The 14,393-nt window shown below is 53.4% G+C and overlaps 1 protein-coding gene across 4 annotated transcripts in view; it reads right to left on the minus strand.

Annotated features, from left to right (window-relative positions):
• The window catches only part of POR (cytochrome p450 oxidoreductase), a 67,103-nt gene that overhangs the window by 7,420 nt on the left and 45,290 nt on the right, over window positions 1-14,393 (minus strand). For 3 of the 4 annotated variants that reach the window (XM_082670933.1, XM_082670931.1, XM_082670930.1), the window contains 2 exons: window positions 4,930-4,978; window positions 1,166-1,294 (listed from right to left, as the gene is read on the minus strand). In XM_082670933.1, the coding sequence (XP_082527059.1) occupies window positions 1,166-1,294; window positions 4,930-4,978 (178 nt within the window). Of the gene's footprint in view, window positions 1-1,165; window positions 1,295-4,929; window positions 4,979-10,796; window positions 10,996-14,393 lie in introns of those variants that run through there. The other variant, XM_082670932.1, reaches the window with a different exon arrangement.

Genomic DNA, 14,393 nt, shown 5'->3' on the forward strand with positions numbered 1-14,393 from the left:
GGTTCGGTTTGGGAGATGGAGTGGCACATGTGGGAAGCAGCTCTAAGGGAAAGTTCATTTATCATGTTGTTGGAGCAGCAAGAGTCTGACATTGCCTCCCCTGCCCCGATGTCTGGCAATGACCCTTCAGGGGAGAAGCAGGAAGGCAACTCCCTGGGGCATCTTCCCAGGACTACCTGCTCCCTGCCAGCCCTGCCCCTCCTGGGTGCCTAAGGACCACTCCCCACTTCCCTGCCCACTGAGTCCACGTGGGGCCGCTGGCCTGGCTGTCTCAGAAACAGGCAAGCAGACTGCTGGAAGTTTCCTGCCCTTTGGAGAGCCACGACTGGCGAAAGAGCCGATGCGCGGAGGAGAGGTAGCAAGGCGAGCGGGTCCCCACCACCCTCAGAGGCAGGCTGGGTGCAGCTGGGGCCAGGAAGTGGGGACTGCGTCCTGCAGACAGCCCTGTGTTGGCCCGGAGGAGCCACGTGCCAAGGATGGCTGACAGGAGAAGGCGGGGAGCCTGCAGCTCCAGATGGGGGCCCTTCCCTCAATTCCTGGGCTCTCTTTGGCCCTCCCCGAGCCCACACATGCGAGTTTACAGCCTCATTTCAAAGCCCAGCTGAAGGGTTCCTGGAGATGGCTCACCCAACACCCTCACTGCCTCTCTGTAGACGAGTCAAGGAAGGCCCTCGGTGGGCGCTCGCTCAGGGTCACACGGGCAGTCAGGGCAGAGCGGCACTAGAGCCCAGACCCCCCGATGACTCGGTCCAGCTCCCCTGGAACTGCAGTTCTCAGGTGGGGGTTGAGGGGAGATGAGAAACAGTTCCTCTCCTGACTTGCTGAGACCCTTTTCATCTTTTAAGCCACAACCAATCCACTAGGTGCCTGAGTCCCTTCTGCTGGCACCTGCCCAGCACTTGCAAAGACTGCAGCGTGGAGAGCTTGGAAGGCTGAGCGTGAGCACTGCTGAGAGCGCACATGCGCACACCGGGGCCAGGTGTTCTTAATGTCCTTACAACTGGGGCCACCTGGCTGCTGGAACAGATGACAAGAGACGCCTATTCCTGTCTGTCCCTTTGGCTAACTCAGCCCTTTAAGCGTCTCCACGATCCAGACGTGACTTCCTTAATGCCCTGGGCTGCACTGCATGGGAGGAAGGGGGCAGGGTGCGGCAAGAGCTCACCAGGTCATACTCCTCCGGGTCTGCCGCCATGCCCCGCATCCCGTAGCGATGGGCGTCCTTGGACAAGCGGTTGGCAAACTCCTCGGCGGTCCCCGTCTGGGAGCCGTAGAACACGACGATGTTCCTGCCCTAGGGACGGCCAGACACGCGGGATCAGTGAGGGGCCAAGAGCCACAGGCTTCACTGGAGGCTCTAGGTGACCACAGGGGCAGGCAGGTCCCTCAAGGGCACCCTCTTTCCTGCCTGCTTCAGGTCCTTTCTAAGTCGCTCTGGGGCTAGCATCTCACTGCCACAGCCACTGCAGCGGATGGGGTCAGAGGCCACCTAGCTGACTTCAGTGGAGCCATCAAGATAATGCTACTCACACAAGCTGCTCAAAATCACACTGTGGGCATATTTTTAAAGGACATGTAAAAATGCAGAAATGACGTTCAGTAAAAAAAAAAAGTGATCAAAGACTGTGTATAGCATAATCCAATTTTGTTACATATCCACTCCACATACATGTGTGTGTTTATACATATAAATGCACAGGGAAAAAGAATGGCGTGAAATATACCAAGTCTCTAAATGGGGAATCATGGGTGAGTTTTTCTGGATGTTTACAAAAGTAATGCATGTGCTTTATAAAAATCTAGACAATGGGGAAAGGTACCATATAGACTGGCTCACAGGCTCTTCATCCCACCCTCCTCCTACTGTGCCCACTGCAGCAGCTCTGGAAAAGCTGGAACTCCATCCCCCAGACTGCCTCCAGCCAGGGATGCAGCAAATTAGGTCCAGCCAACTGGATGTGCTTTGCAAGATCTGGAAGGTGGAAGCAAGGCACAGGCCACCTCCCCGGTCCCTTTCTGTAGACATGAGGTTTCTCTGCGGCAGCCTTCCAGTGCCCAAAATGCCTGGAGGGGTCTCTGGCCTGGCACAGAGCCCTAACTGACAGGTACAAATGACAAAATAAAACGGAGGGACTACAATTGCTGTAAAGTGTTCTCATACCTTTTACATTTCCTGAATTTTCTACAAATCATTTTAAAATCATTTAAAAAGGTATTTTAAAATAATGCTTATGATGTCAAGGGAGCAAAAGAGGATATAAAACAGTAGCTAAATATTTATGGTAGCATCAAAATATATAAAGTACCTAGAAATAAGCCATACAAGAAACATGTGAGAAGCTACCGAGTGATAAAGGACTCAACCAAATGGAAAGGCACTCTGATTTTGCACAGGAAAACTCAACGTACAAGATGTCAGCCCTCCCTCTATCAGTACAGAAATGTAACACGATCCTAATAAAAACTTGAACAGCTCTTTTTTCATCAACAATTTGATCCTAAAAATCCTGTGGAAAAATAAGTGCGAATCCATCCACTGGAACATCATTTGGCAATAAAAGGAATGAAGTGCTGACACAGCTATAGCATGGATGAACCTTGAAGACATTACGCTAAGTGAAAGATGCCACAAAAGGCCATATACGGTATGATTCCACTTACATGAAATGTCCAGTTGCCATATAGGCAACTCTGTAGAGATAAAAAGTAGATGAATGGCTGCTTAGGGCTCAGGGTGGGGGATGGGGAGTGACTACTTATGGGCATAGGGTTTCTTTTGGGGATGATGGAAATGTCCTAAAATGGATTGTGGTGATAGTTTGTACAACTGGGAATATATTAAAAATCACTGATGTGATTTTTAGTATATTTATTTTTTAAAATAAACTTTAAATTGGAGAACTGTATCTCCAATAGGAATTATATCTCAATAAAACGGCTACCTAAAATGAATGAATACGTATGAAGTAATAGCCAGGAAAACTGAAAAATAAGAGTGATGGGGAGGGAGGAAGTGCCTAGTGCTACAGATATTAAAACAAGTTATAATAATTATACAACAATGTTATAATAATTAAACAGTATGATATTGCTTATACACAGACAGCTAGATCAAAGTACCAGAACAGGAAAATACAGAACTACACTCAAATACCCATGGGAATTACATTTATGATAAAACTAGTGGGGAAAAGATGGACTTTATTACACGGAATTTAGAGAGCTGTGTAAAAAATTGTTGGACTCATACCTTACATCTTTCACCAGGATAAATTCCCAACAGATTGAATTTTAAATATGGAAAACAAAATCATAAAAATACTAGAAAAAAATATGGAAGAATTCCTTTATCTCTTTAGAGGGGGAAAGCCTTTCAAATGATGACTCAAAGTCCAGAAGTCAGAGAATAGTTAAATGGACTAAAGAACTTTAACAGGCGAAACGAACAAGTAAACACACAGTAAGCCGAATGATACACAAACTGTTAGCTGGGAGAAATATTTTTAACTCATATCACAGACGAGGGGTTGATCACCCTAATAAGTTTAAGGAGTTCCTTGAGAAAGATCAATCCCAACAGAAAAGTGGGCAAAAGATTTGAACAAAGAATCTGTAAAAAAAGAGAAAAGAAATGCCAGCATAACATGAAAATTTGCTTAAACTCATTCATAGGAAAAATGCAAATTAGAACTCCACAGAAATATCTTTTTTGTAACCTAGAAAACTGGCAAAATCCCAAACTTTGCTAGCAGACTCTGTTGGCAAGGCTTGGGGAGCAGGTGTTCTCACACTGCTAGTGACGGCCCCGCGGCGTGACCTCTACGGGGGTGGGGCACAATCTGGCAGTTTCTATCACAAATGCATATATCTTTTTTTTTTTTTTTTTTTTTTTTGCGGTACGCGGGCCTCTCACTGCTGTGGCCTCTCCCGTTGCGGAGCACAGGCTCCGGACGCGCAGGCCCAGCGGCCATGGCTCACGGGCCCAGCTGCTCCGCGGCATGTGGGATCTTCCCGGACCAGGGCACGAACCCGTGTCCCCTGCATCGGCAGGCGGACGCTCAACCACTGCGCCACCAGGGAAGCCCTGCATATATCTTTTGATCCAAAAATTCCACTTCTGGGATTTTACTGTATTTTCAAATATGCAAACTGATCTACACAGTCACAGCAGCACTATCTGTAAGAGCTAAAGATTAGAAATATTCCAAGCGCCCATCAACAAGGCAGTATTAAAACAAATTATAGTGCTTGTGGCCACACATGGAATCATCACGCAACTATAATAAAGAATGCGGGAGGTATTTTTGAATTGTTGTGAAAGGAGCTCCAAGACATACCATTAAGTGGGAAAAAAATGAAGGTCTATAGCAGTGTATGTAATATGCCACCTTTTGTGTTTAAAAAGTGTAAGTCTGTATTTGTTTTTATTATATGTGCATAGGAAAGCTCTAGAAGGATCTGTAAAATACTAAGGACAGTGATGGGTGACAGGGACAGGAGAGCTTTCCACTAAACAGTTTATGTTTTGGACTTTAACCATGTGAATGAAGCACCTGGTCATAAATTCAACACTTAAATAAACAAAAATCAAACAGATAAAGTTGTAGCTGTGCTAGGATCACAGCTATGTGAGGTTTACATATGCTCACGGACACAGCCTGGCCTGGGAGGGAGGAGATGGGGCGGCATCCGAGTCAGAGGGAGGGTCTGTTCTTACAGTTTGGTTTGTTCAAGAAGTAAACACACAAAAAGCGGAGTAAACTGTCCCAGCAACAGCAGAGCAGCCTCGAGGCTCTGGTTAGCCCAGAAAGTACGCACACAGGGAGTTGAGCCGGCTTCCCGCGCGCTTCTCCTCCCGTCCAGGGAAGCTGGCCTTCTGCTGGATGCCCCCGCACACCCACCAGGGCCGAGCACAAAGAGAAAACTCACCGTCTTCTTCATCTTTTCCACGAAGCTGCTGTCTTTGACAGAGGAGGTCCTGAAAAATAAAAGTGTCTGCTGGGCACGGGAGGCACATGGCAGCAGCGAGGGGCATTTCCAGCTCCGCCCGCTCCACTCTGTGGTGCCCCCGCCAGCAGCCGCCTTTGGTCCAGTGCCGGGGCTGGAAGAGGCAGGACCCAGGCTCCGGGGCCTGGTAAGTCCAAATCCAGCACCTCGCAGGGCCTGGGCTGACCCACCCGGGTACATGAGTTCACGAGAACGAAGGGTCAAGCTCACTCCCCGGCCGCTCACCACCCACAGCCAATGGTCCCCACCTCAAGGCAACCAGGAGTTTCCCAAATAAGATTCTGACCGTGCTACTGCTGCGCTCTGGAACCTTCCATGGCTCCCATGACCCGCAGGAACAGGGGTGCACAAGTCCCTTCAGAACCTGTCCCAGCTTCGCCTGCCACTCCCCTCCACACACCAGCCCTCCACGATGGTCCTTAGAATTCTGTCATCACCACCGTCTCCGCCCAGAGCGTCCTCACTCCAGTTCCTCACCTGACAGACCCCTGTTCCCCACCAAGGCCCCACGTGAATAGCAAGTCTCTTGGGATTCCCAAGACACCCCCCCAGTCCTCCCCTGCCCTGGAGCCACTTTTACTTGCTCCCCTCTCTGTGACCTTGTCACCTTCTAAAGCCCTGAACTGGACGGCCTCTCCACCTCCTAGCTCTGGCCTCCTGCCCCTCCCTCTCCACTTCTGGTCCTTTCCCTTCTCTCTGTCCTTGCCCCAGGCCTGCAGAGCCATCCAAAGCAACCCAGCGAGCCTCCCCAGGGACGCTCAGGGCTAAGACAGCAAGGTGATTTACCTCTGGACGGTAAATATTTAAGACGTTTGAAACATGGCCGGCCTGAACCAAGCGACAAATCTGAACACTAAAATACCGTTGTTTCTGTTTAAAAAGACACCATCAAGGGAATGGAAGGCAAGCCCCAGCACGGGAGAAGGTGTCTGCAATGTACACGTATCTGACTGATGACTAGGGTTGAGAATATAAGAAATCCCTACAAATCGATCAGAAAAGACACATACTGCGACAGAAACATTGTCAAAAGGCTTGAACGGGTACCTTCTTAAAGAGAGCATCTAAGCAGCCAAAGAACATAGGGAAGGGTGCTCGACGTTATTAGATACCGGAGAAAAGGAAGTTAAAACCACAGTGAGATCTATCATACACCCAGTAAGAATGGCTAAAACTGAAAAGACAGACAAGATCTCAAACAAGCGAGGTTGTGGAGCAATGGGAATTCCCACACGCAGCTGGGAGAGGGCGATATGGTGACTTTGGAACGCGGCTTGGCGGTACCTCCTGTGACTCTACAGCCCAGCAATTCACTCTCTGCTACACGCCCCATAGGCTGCATTCATACCCGGGGAACGAAAGACATACATTCTTTGCTCTTTCCACTGCCTCCTGTGCACAGTAGAGTGTAACAGAGTGAAGTGCCAGCATGCACGCACGCACGCGCGCGCGCGCACACACACACACACACACACTCTCTCATCACAACAGCATGAAGCAATGTCTGTCAGGGCTACAGGCCTGGAGTCCGTGGAAAAACTTATGTAAGTGAAGGTTTCTTTTTTCGGTACGCGGGCCTCTCACTGCTATGGCCTCTCCCGCTGCGGAGCACAGGCTCCAGATGCGCAGGCTCAGCGGCCATGGCTCACAGGCCCAGCCGCTCCATGGCATGTGGGATCTTCCCGGACCGGGGCACGAACCCGTGTCCCCTGCATCGGCAGGCGGACTCTCAACCACTGCGCCACCAGGGAAGCCCTGAAGGTTTCTTTTAAGGATGCCCCTGCAAAGCTGTTCAGACAGGTATTTTGTAAACATAAGGGTATCAGAAGTTTCATGTCTAAGCCCCCGCTGGGTTTTTCACTAGGTTAGTAGGTGCAGGACTAATGCTATTTTCAGGGTCTTAGCATTAAATGACATCACAGTAGGCAGCAGGGGAAGGTGAGGCCCGGTGCCCGGGTTGGCCACTCCAGCCTCCCTCCTCCGTCCCGAGGTCCCTTCGGTGCAACAGCCCCACAAGGGGCAGCAGGGAGGCAGCGGGGGGCTGGCCACCCAGGCTTTCCCACCCAGCAAGGGCCCAGCTGCACAGGAACCCAGAGCAGGCCATCCCCGACTCCCCATTTATCCCGGCATTCCTGGGCCGGCCCATCCCTAACCTCAGCAGGGCCAGGGCAGGAGCACGAATGAGCAGAGGCGCTCAGGCCTGGCCCCATCTTCCCACGCTCAGCTCCATCTTCCCACGCCCAGCTCCATCTTCCCACGCCCAGCTCCATCTTCCCATGCCCAGCTCCATCTTCCCATGCCCAGCTCCAACCTGCACTTCAAAGGGGTCTTGTGTCTAGCATCTTGGCCACGTGTCCAACTTCTGCCCGCGCCCAGCCGCGAATGGCCACGTCTTCACTAACCCTCTAGCTGTGTGCAGACTGAACTACAACACAACCTACAACCTTGTCTGTCTGTCTGAGCACTAACACGGCGTGCTCACCAAGACACACCATCAGGAAAGGAAGCAAGGCGCACGATGACGCGAATTCCACCACTGAGTAGCTTTGAATTCTGAGTCATGAGAATATATTACCCACTAAACATAAAATCAGATGTAAATCTAAACTGATGGTTAAATACCAGCAACCTAGACAAATGTTTCTGATGAAAAATCATGAGAAAAAAAGCAGGTCAAAACTAAATGCAATTTCCATTTATAGGAAACGTCTGGAATAGGCAAACCCATAGTGACGGGAGGTGGACTAGTGGTGCCAGGGGCTGGGGGGAGGGGGTGGGGAGTGACAGTGTTTCCCTTTGGGGTGATGAAAGGCTTTGAATTAGGCAGTGGTATGCCTGTACAACAGGATGACTGTACTAAAAGCCACTGAATTATACACTGTAAAATGGTGAAAGCCGTGAATTTTAAGGGGTGTGAATTTCACCTCAATTAAAAAAATGAAAACAAAGTAAATGCATTCAGTTGACACCTAAAAGAGGCCAGGCTTGAGTTTTGGAATATTCACTTATATGGAACTCTTCTTCGTCAATTTCTTGACCGTTGCCAGTTCTCCACGTGTGGACGGGCCACAGCAGATGCTCCAGGAGAAATTCAGACGACGCAAAGCCAAGCGAGAAACAAGCCAGCAAGGTAACCAATGCATCTTCCCTCACAATTGCCCTCTTCTAGGAAAAGCAGAATCTGTGTCCTTAGAAGTGGAACGCACATGATTAGTTGTTCATAGAAAAGTGGCCTGAAGAGAAACACACCAGCATCTTAAGACAGAGGACACGGGAGTGTTAGGGTAATGGGTGAGAGGGTTTCCCTAATTTTCCAAATTCTTGTTTTCTGTTACTTTTATAATTAAAAATACATTTTATAGTCAAATACACGTTCAGATGTCTGAAGACAGGGGAGAGGTTGAACAGTCTAGTGCCTTGTGACGCACGCTGCTCTGTACCGAACAGCACAGACCATCACCTGATGTTCTTGTCAAATGGGAAAGGCAGGCTACAAAGTAACACAGGTGACACAATCCCATTTTTGTGTAAAAGCAAGGTACAGAAGGGTAGGTGCTGACGTGTTAAGAGCTGTTCTGTCCTCAGGTTGAGCAATTATGAGTTTTTTGTTTCTTTTTCTTGCTAATTTCTATTCCCAACTCCTCCACTCTTTTCTTTCCTACAATGAAAATGTAAGGCTTTTGTACTAAGAAGATACAAATTACTTGCTATTCTAAGAAACGCTGTGCTGTGGATATAGATGGGTTAATTTTGAAGGCTCTGGTGAGGATGACTAGAAGAGCTACACCCTGGGTAGAAACCCACATCAGAGAAGCTATTCTAAGTAAGAGAAAGGGGCCCACCGGTTCAGAATCCACCCCCCTCCACCTTCCAAATGCTCTGGCCACAGTGACCAGCCCGCCGCTCCCTGGTTCCGTTGTGCCCTTGGACCCACCACGCCGTGGCCTAGAGTGTCCTTCTTCTAACGCTTTGCCACCGACCCCTGCTTATCCCTGAAGACACTCGGCCTAAGCTCCTCTCCAGAGCACCTTTCCCTGCCGCTCAGACATAAGGTTGTTTGTCACCGTCTTCAGTACGTCTTCAGGAACTCCATCCAGGCGCTTGTCTCAGCGTATTCTCATTGCTCAACTTGAGGCCTGGGTTTCACAATCTGGGGGGAGCTATCTGTGTAACTCTTTGCAATCAGCACGGTGCCCGGCACTCAGCACACGACGTTGTATGGGTTTCTCGGGCGGTCAGTCCTGAGTCTCTGCCCAACAGAAGGTTGGCTGAGGCGGCCTGGAGGCCTTTGGAGGCTCCCCTGTCCACCTGAGAGGGTCTGACGTCAGTAGAAAAGCTCTCTTTTCTCAAAGGGCAGAGGTTTCCTCAGAAGCTACATCTGAGCAGATTTGGGGCCTTGCTGAAGAAAGGGACCAGAGGGACCTGCACCGCCCAGGGAGCGCCCGGTTGCCCTTTCTCCATCTCCGGTGACGTGTGCACTGGGCGGTGCCGAGGGCATGAGACTAAATGAGGCAGCCTCCACCTTCCAAGGGCCCATCGCCAGGCTGGAGAAAGAGCCCGGGAGAATCACGGAGGAAGGGGAGGGGCCACACACCAGGAGCAGAGACTTGGGTTCAAATTCTGGTTCTGCCACCAAATGGGCCTGTGACTGGACAAGTCGGGCCTCTTGAGGCCTCAGGTTCCTCTATGGAAAACACTGCATCTCGGCGTCTGCAGTCACCCCATGGTCGCACTCAGCACCTGGAACTTGTTTAGCTCTCGAGGATACGGAGGGCAGAAGAAAGCTGTCTGGGTCACTCTGTGATTTCAACAGGGTGAGGTGTGCGAAGACCAAATGGACGGAGCGGACGCCATGCCACGGGGTTTCTGAGGGAGCAGGCACTGCGGCCGAAGAACCCAGGAAAGGCCTTGCGGAAGAGCTGGGCTCTATTCTCAGAGAGGAAAACGGCTCCCAGGAGGGAAAGCCGTGGCAGCCGGCAGCTGAGGGGCTGCTGGATGAGACCCAAGCAGCGGGTGGGAGCTGAGCTCTGGGGAGGAGGTCTGGGGGGCGCCCACGCAGCTGCACGGGGCGGACGATCCAGGCCGGCAGCAAGGGCGGGGGGGGGGCCCTCCACGCAGGTCTCACTGGGGGTGTCAGAGGGCGGGCAGGAGGTGCTAGGGCCCCCCGCCCCCAGGGGAAGGGTGCTCCTGAGAAGGGCATGCACTTCTGAAGGCAGCACTGGTCCCGTCATTAGCTTCGGCCCACGGGGAAAAGGAGGATCACGCCCACAGCCCCATGAGGGAAAAGGGAAACCCGTGGAGGCGGGGAAAGACACTGTCCGTGCCTCTAGTCACTGCCCGGCGCGGAGCAGCTCCCCACATTCCCACCGGTTACACCAGGCGGGTTCCGCCGCTGCCCACCGCGACGCCCGGCTGCCGGGGCCCGAGCAGGTCCACACCTGGGCGCCCTCGGCTGGCTTCACCCCTCCTGACAGCTTCATGCCGGGATCTGCACTCGGAACCCGATCTTTCACAGGCCGAGGACTGGGTGATGGGGGCCCTTCTGGTTTCCGGTCTAAACCCCTTCCTCTGGAAGCAGAGAAATGCAGCCTGCAAACCAGGACCGAAGGAGCCAGGGTGGCCGTGCCTGGGTGAGCCCCCTGGGACTGCCCCCGAGTCTGCGGTCAACTCTACACAGCGCCCTCCTCATGCCTCCAGGCATCCCTGCCTGGGGAAGAAGTTCCATCCACACTGAGTAGGGGTGCCCGCGGGCATCCACACCATCTGCCCGGACACTGTCTGGAACTGACCTTCTCAGGATGGGCTCGTCCTGCAGAGATGAGTACGCGCACCCCATGGTTTCTTACTCTCAACTCTGGACTGAAGGGAAAAGGAAGCTTGCTGCTCTCCTGGAAACGGACGGGGAGCCAGCAGCTAGCGAGTCGGGCTCTGTCCATTCTCTACCAGTGCTGGCAGCGGGCAGACTGGCCCGCAGACACTGAACATCCTCCCGGACACCCTGGTCCTCTCGGAAGCCCTGCTGAGCCCCTGCCTGCCTCGGTCCCCGCAGCCTGGGAGAGCTGCTGCGTCTGGCGGCTCCAGCAGGGAGGAACCAGGACTCTGGGCTGGAACCTCCCGTGAGCCCCTGCGTCTGGCACACACCCCTCCTCCTTCTGTATGGACCGAGGGAAGGAGGAAACCTCTCCAACCCCGGCTCGGATCTCCTTGGTAACTGTTTATATCAGAGCCCTTTCTCCCCACATCCTCCCCCTTTCCCATTAAAAAAAAAAGTGAGTCGTGCAGGCGGAACAAAGCTCCTCTGGACACTGGAAGGCGGTGGTGCAGGTTGCTATGGCAGGGCTGTTTCCCCATAGAGGGAGCGCAGCGAGCCTGCTGCCGGGGCGCCTCAGGATCATATTAAGTTAGACTTGGTTCCCACCTCCCTCCCTACAGAAGGACTGTGGGTAGCAGAGCCTACGATGCTGGGTCCAGTCACCTGGGGGCAGAGCGTGCTGTGGAACCAGCACATCTCGGCCTCCTGTCGCGCAGCGCGGGGAATGCCCAGCAAGGTGGGCACCGCATTCGCTGCTGAGACGTTTGCAAGTGAGGAGCCCCCTTCGAAGGCGTCCAAGTACAAACGGCCCATCAGGAGAGGCCGCAGCCGACCCAGGCGCGGAGCCCAGGGACCACGACGCTCCAGCATGGAGCACAAGTGGTTCCAATTAGGGCTCTCGGCTCCCACATTGGGAGCAGGCGTGTCTCTGGTTCAGGCTTTGGAAGTCAACTGCAGCCCGCCGGGTGGGGAAGCAAGAGGGAGGCTGGACAAAAGCACTGAGTCACTTGGACAGAGATGAACCACGATGGCCCAGCACGATTCATTTTGTTTCCAGTCCCAGGCAGGGCTCATAAGGGTTACTCTGAAATTTAAATTTTCTGCAGAGCGGAACTGACTTCTGAGACATCCCCCTGCCCTTGGCGACACACAGGCCAGTTGCTTTTGAACGGCTCCCTTCCAGAGCCTAGTGTGTGGCAACAAGTTCTCTGGTCCCCAGCGCAGCACAACAGGAGAGGGGACGAGAGCTGAGCAGGCGGCTGGACCGGGGCAGAGCCAGCCCAGAGCCTCGTGGCAGAAAGCTAATGGTTTGGAAGAGCTGCCTTTGGTGAAGACAAAGTGGTTCACTGGAGCTTAAACAAAAAACTGCAGCTCTCTCCACGGACGGGGCCAGGAACGGGGACCAGCGCCAACGGAAGGCAGTGAGGACAGGTGGGAGCTTGAAGCAGTTGTGAGGCCACTGGTCAAAGACAAAAAAGGGAACAGGAACTACGACTAACTGAGTACCTCCTGTATACTTTTCATTTTACTTCATTTAATTGTCCCCACCCTGTGAAGTGGCAAAGGATTCTACCCCATTTGACAGCGGAGGGGAGTGAGGCTCAGGGCTGAAGCAGTAACTCCAAGCCTGTGAACGCCCAGGGCCCCCGCAGCTTTGCATCTGCTCCCACTGTGCGGAGCAAGGCTGCACCTCCCCTGGCCACCTCATCAGTCGGGATGCAGGACACAGCAGCCCCATTCACACTTCACTGCCCTTCCCAGGAAGCCTCCTCCCTGTCACTTAGGGTGCTCCAAGGCTCGAGGGGGCTGCTGTTCCCCTGGTGGAGCCCCTACCCACACAGCCTTCAACACGTATTCACCACCGTGCCTGTCGGGACTCCACAACGTGCTGTGGCCCGGGTGGCCTGCCCTCTCTTGGGCCAGTTGGGTGCCAGGTAGGGCTAGTGCTACTGTGCAGAGACCGAGGCCCAAGAAACTGCTCAGGGTCACCCAGCCTGTCCAGGACAGAGGAAAAGCCACAGCCTCTGACACTGGGATGACGTGGCTCTAGTCACAGACAAAGTGGCCCTGAAAGGAGAGTGGGGTGGGAGGGGCGGTGGCGACAGGGCCGGGCGGGGGGCTAGCAGGAGTGGCGGCCACGGCCTGGGGAGTGAAGTCCTGCCCTGGGGCTTATTCCTTCTCAGCCCTGGGTAAGTTACTCACCTCCCCCCGAATCGGCTCTGCCTCTTGTAAAACAGGGATGCAAGAATTAAAGTGTTAGAAAGCCCCAGCACACATCCTCTCTCTGGGCCACTGGCACGGCTGCTCTCCGTGCCCTGCCTGTCGCCTGTACCGCGGGCCCTGGTCAGCGCCAACGCCTCCCGACGACCTTCCTCCAATCCACTCCAAGCTGCATTCAGGAATGGCTGGTCTCAGGGCTGCCCTGGCACCAGCCCTCCCGTCGGCTCCCCACGAGGGTCAGATAAAACCCCAAGGCCCTGTAGATCCATCCTCTGGCCTCTCAGTTCCCTTCATGACCCCTGACTCTCTTGGCGACTTACACCCAGGCTCTACCAAGACGCGCCCTTCCCAGAGCAGGCCCTGCTTTCCTTGCCCTGGGCTTCTGCACACGCAGCCCTGGCCCAGCTTCCTACTCAGCCTCCCAGACTCAGCTCGGGGGGCACCTCCATCCTGACATAGCCCCCTCCCCAGTGGCGCCCTGGGCTGTTCGAGCATCGTCACTGTACCATCCTCACGCGCCCCAACTGCATGTGAGCCCCCGAGGATGCTGCATGTCCCTGTGCCCTGGTGTCTGGCCCAGAGAGGGAGCCGCCAGCACCGAGTGCCCTGGTGATGCCCAGAGAGGTCAGAAGGTCCGATGACACTCGGCTCTGCATCACCTTCCCAGACAGGCCACGATCAAGATTTCGGGCACTGGCTAGAACAGCAAAACTACCCCAGTCTCATCAAGGGACAGAAGAGGTCCCTTGGTGGTCAGGTGGCATCAGGAAACCCACGCCTGTGCTTGCAGGGCGGCGTGAATGTCCTGAGCCCACAGCCTCACCGTTTCCACGGATGCAGGACACTTCGGGCACTGTCCACCCTCCACGGCCACAGGGGCCTTTCCTTGCGCTCTTCTCTCTGTAAAACCCATTGATGTTTCTATCGTCGTGCTCGGCAGAGCCAAGGACCCATCTCTAGAAAGAGTGGCCCTGAGCTGGGTGTGGAAAAAGGAGATAAAGATGGATAGAGATGATGCCGGTAGCCTTGACTCCTGGCTTTCCCGGCCTTTCTGGCAAGAGCAGGCCGTCAAACGAAGGTCACGGAGGAAAATGAGCTCTTTTGTGGCTTCTCAGAAGCAACCCCCAGTGGGATGCAGGCAGCAAAATTCTAGACTGTGGGAAACTTTGGGAAACAAATGATCTGGGTTCTTCAATGAAAATGCCGCGAGGGAATCACAGGGATGGAAGGAAGCCCACGGACTGAGAGAGACCTGACATTATGTTAAGGGGAAGCAGCCTGGCACCAGAGGCTGTGATGACATAACCCCGTATGCATGACAGTCTGGAAAAGGCAAAACTACAGGGACAAAAAT

This window comes from Grampus griseus (assembly GCF_964374135.1).
Source record: "Grampus griseus genome assembly, chromosome: 14".
NCBI lineage: Eukaryota > Metazoa > Chordata > Mammalia > Artiodactyla > Delphinidae > Grampus > Grampus griseus.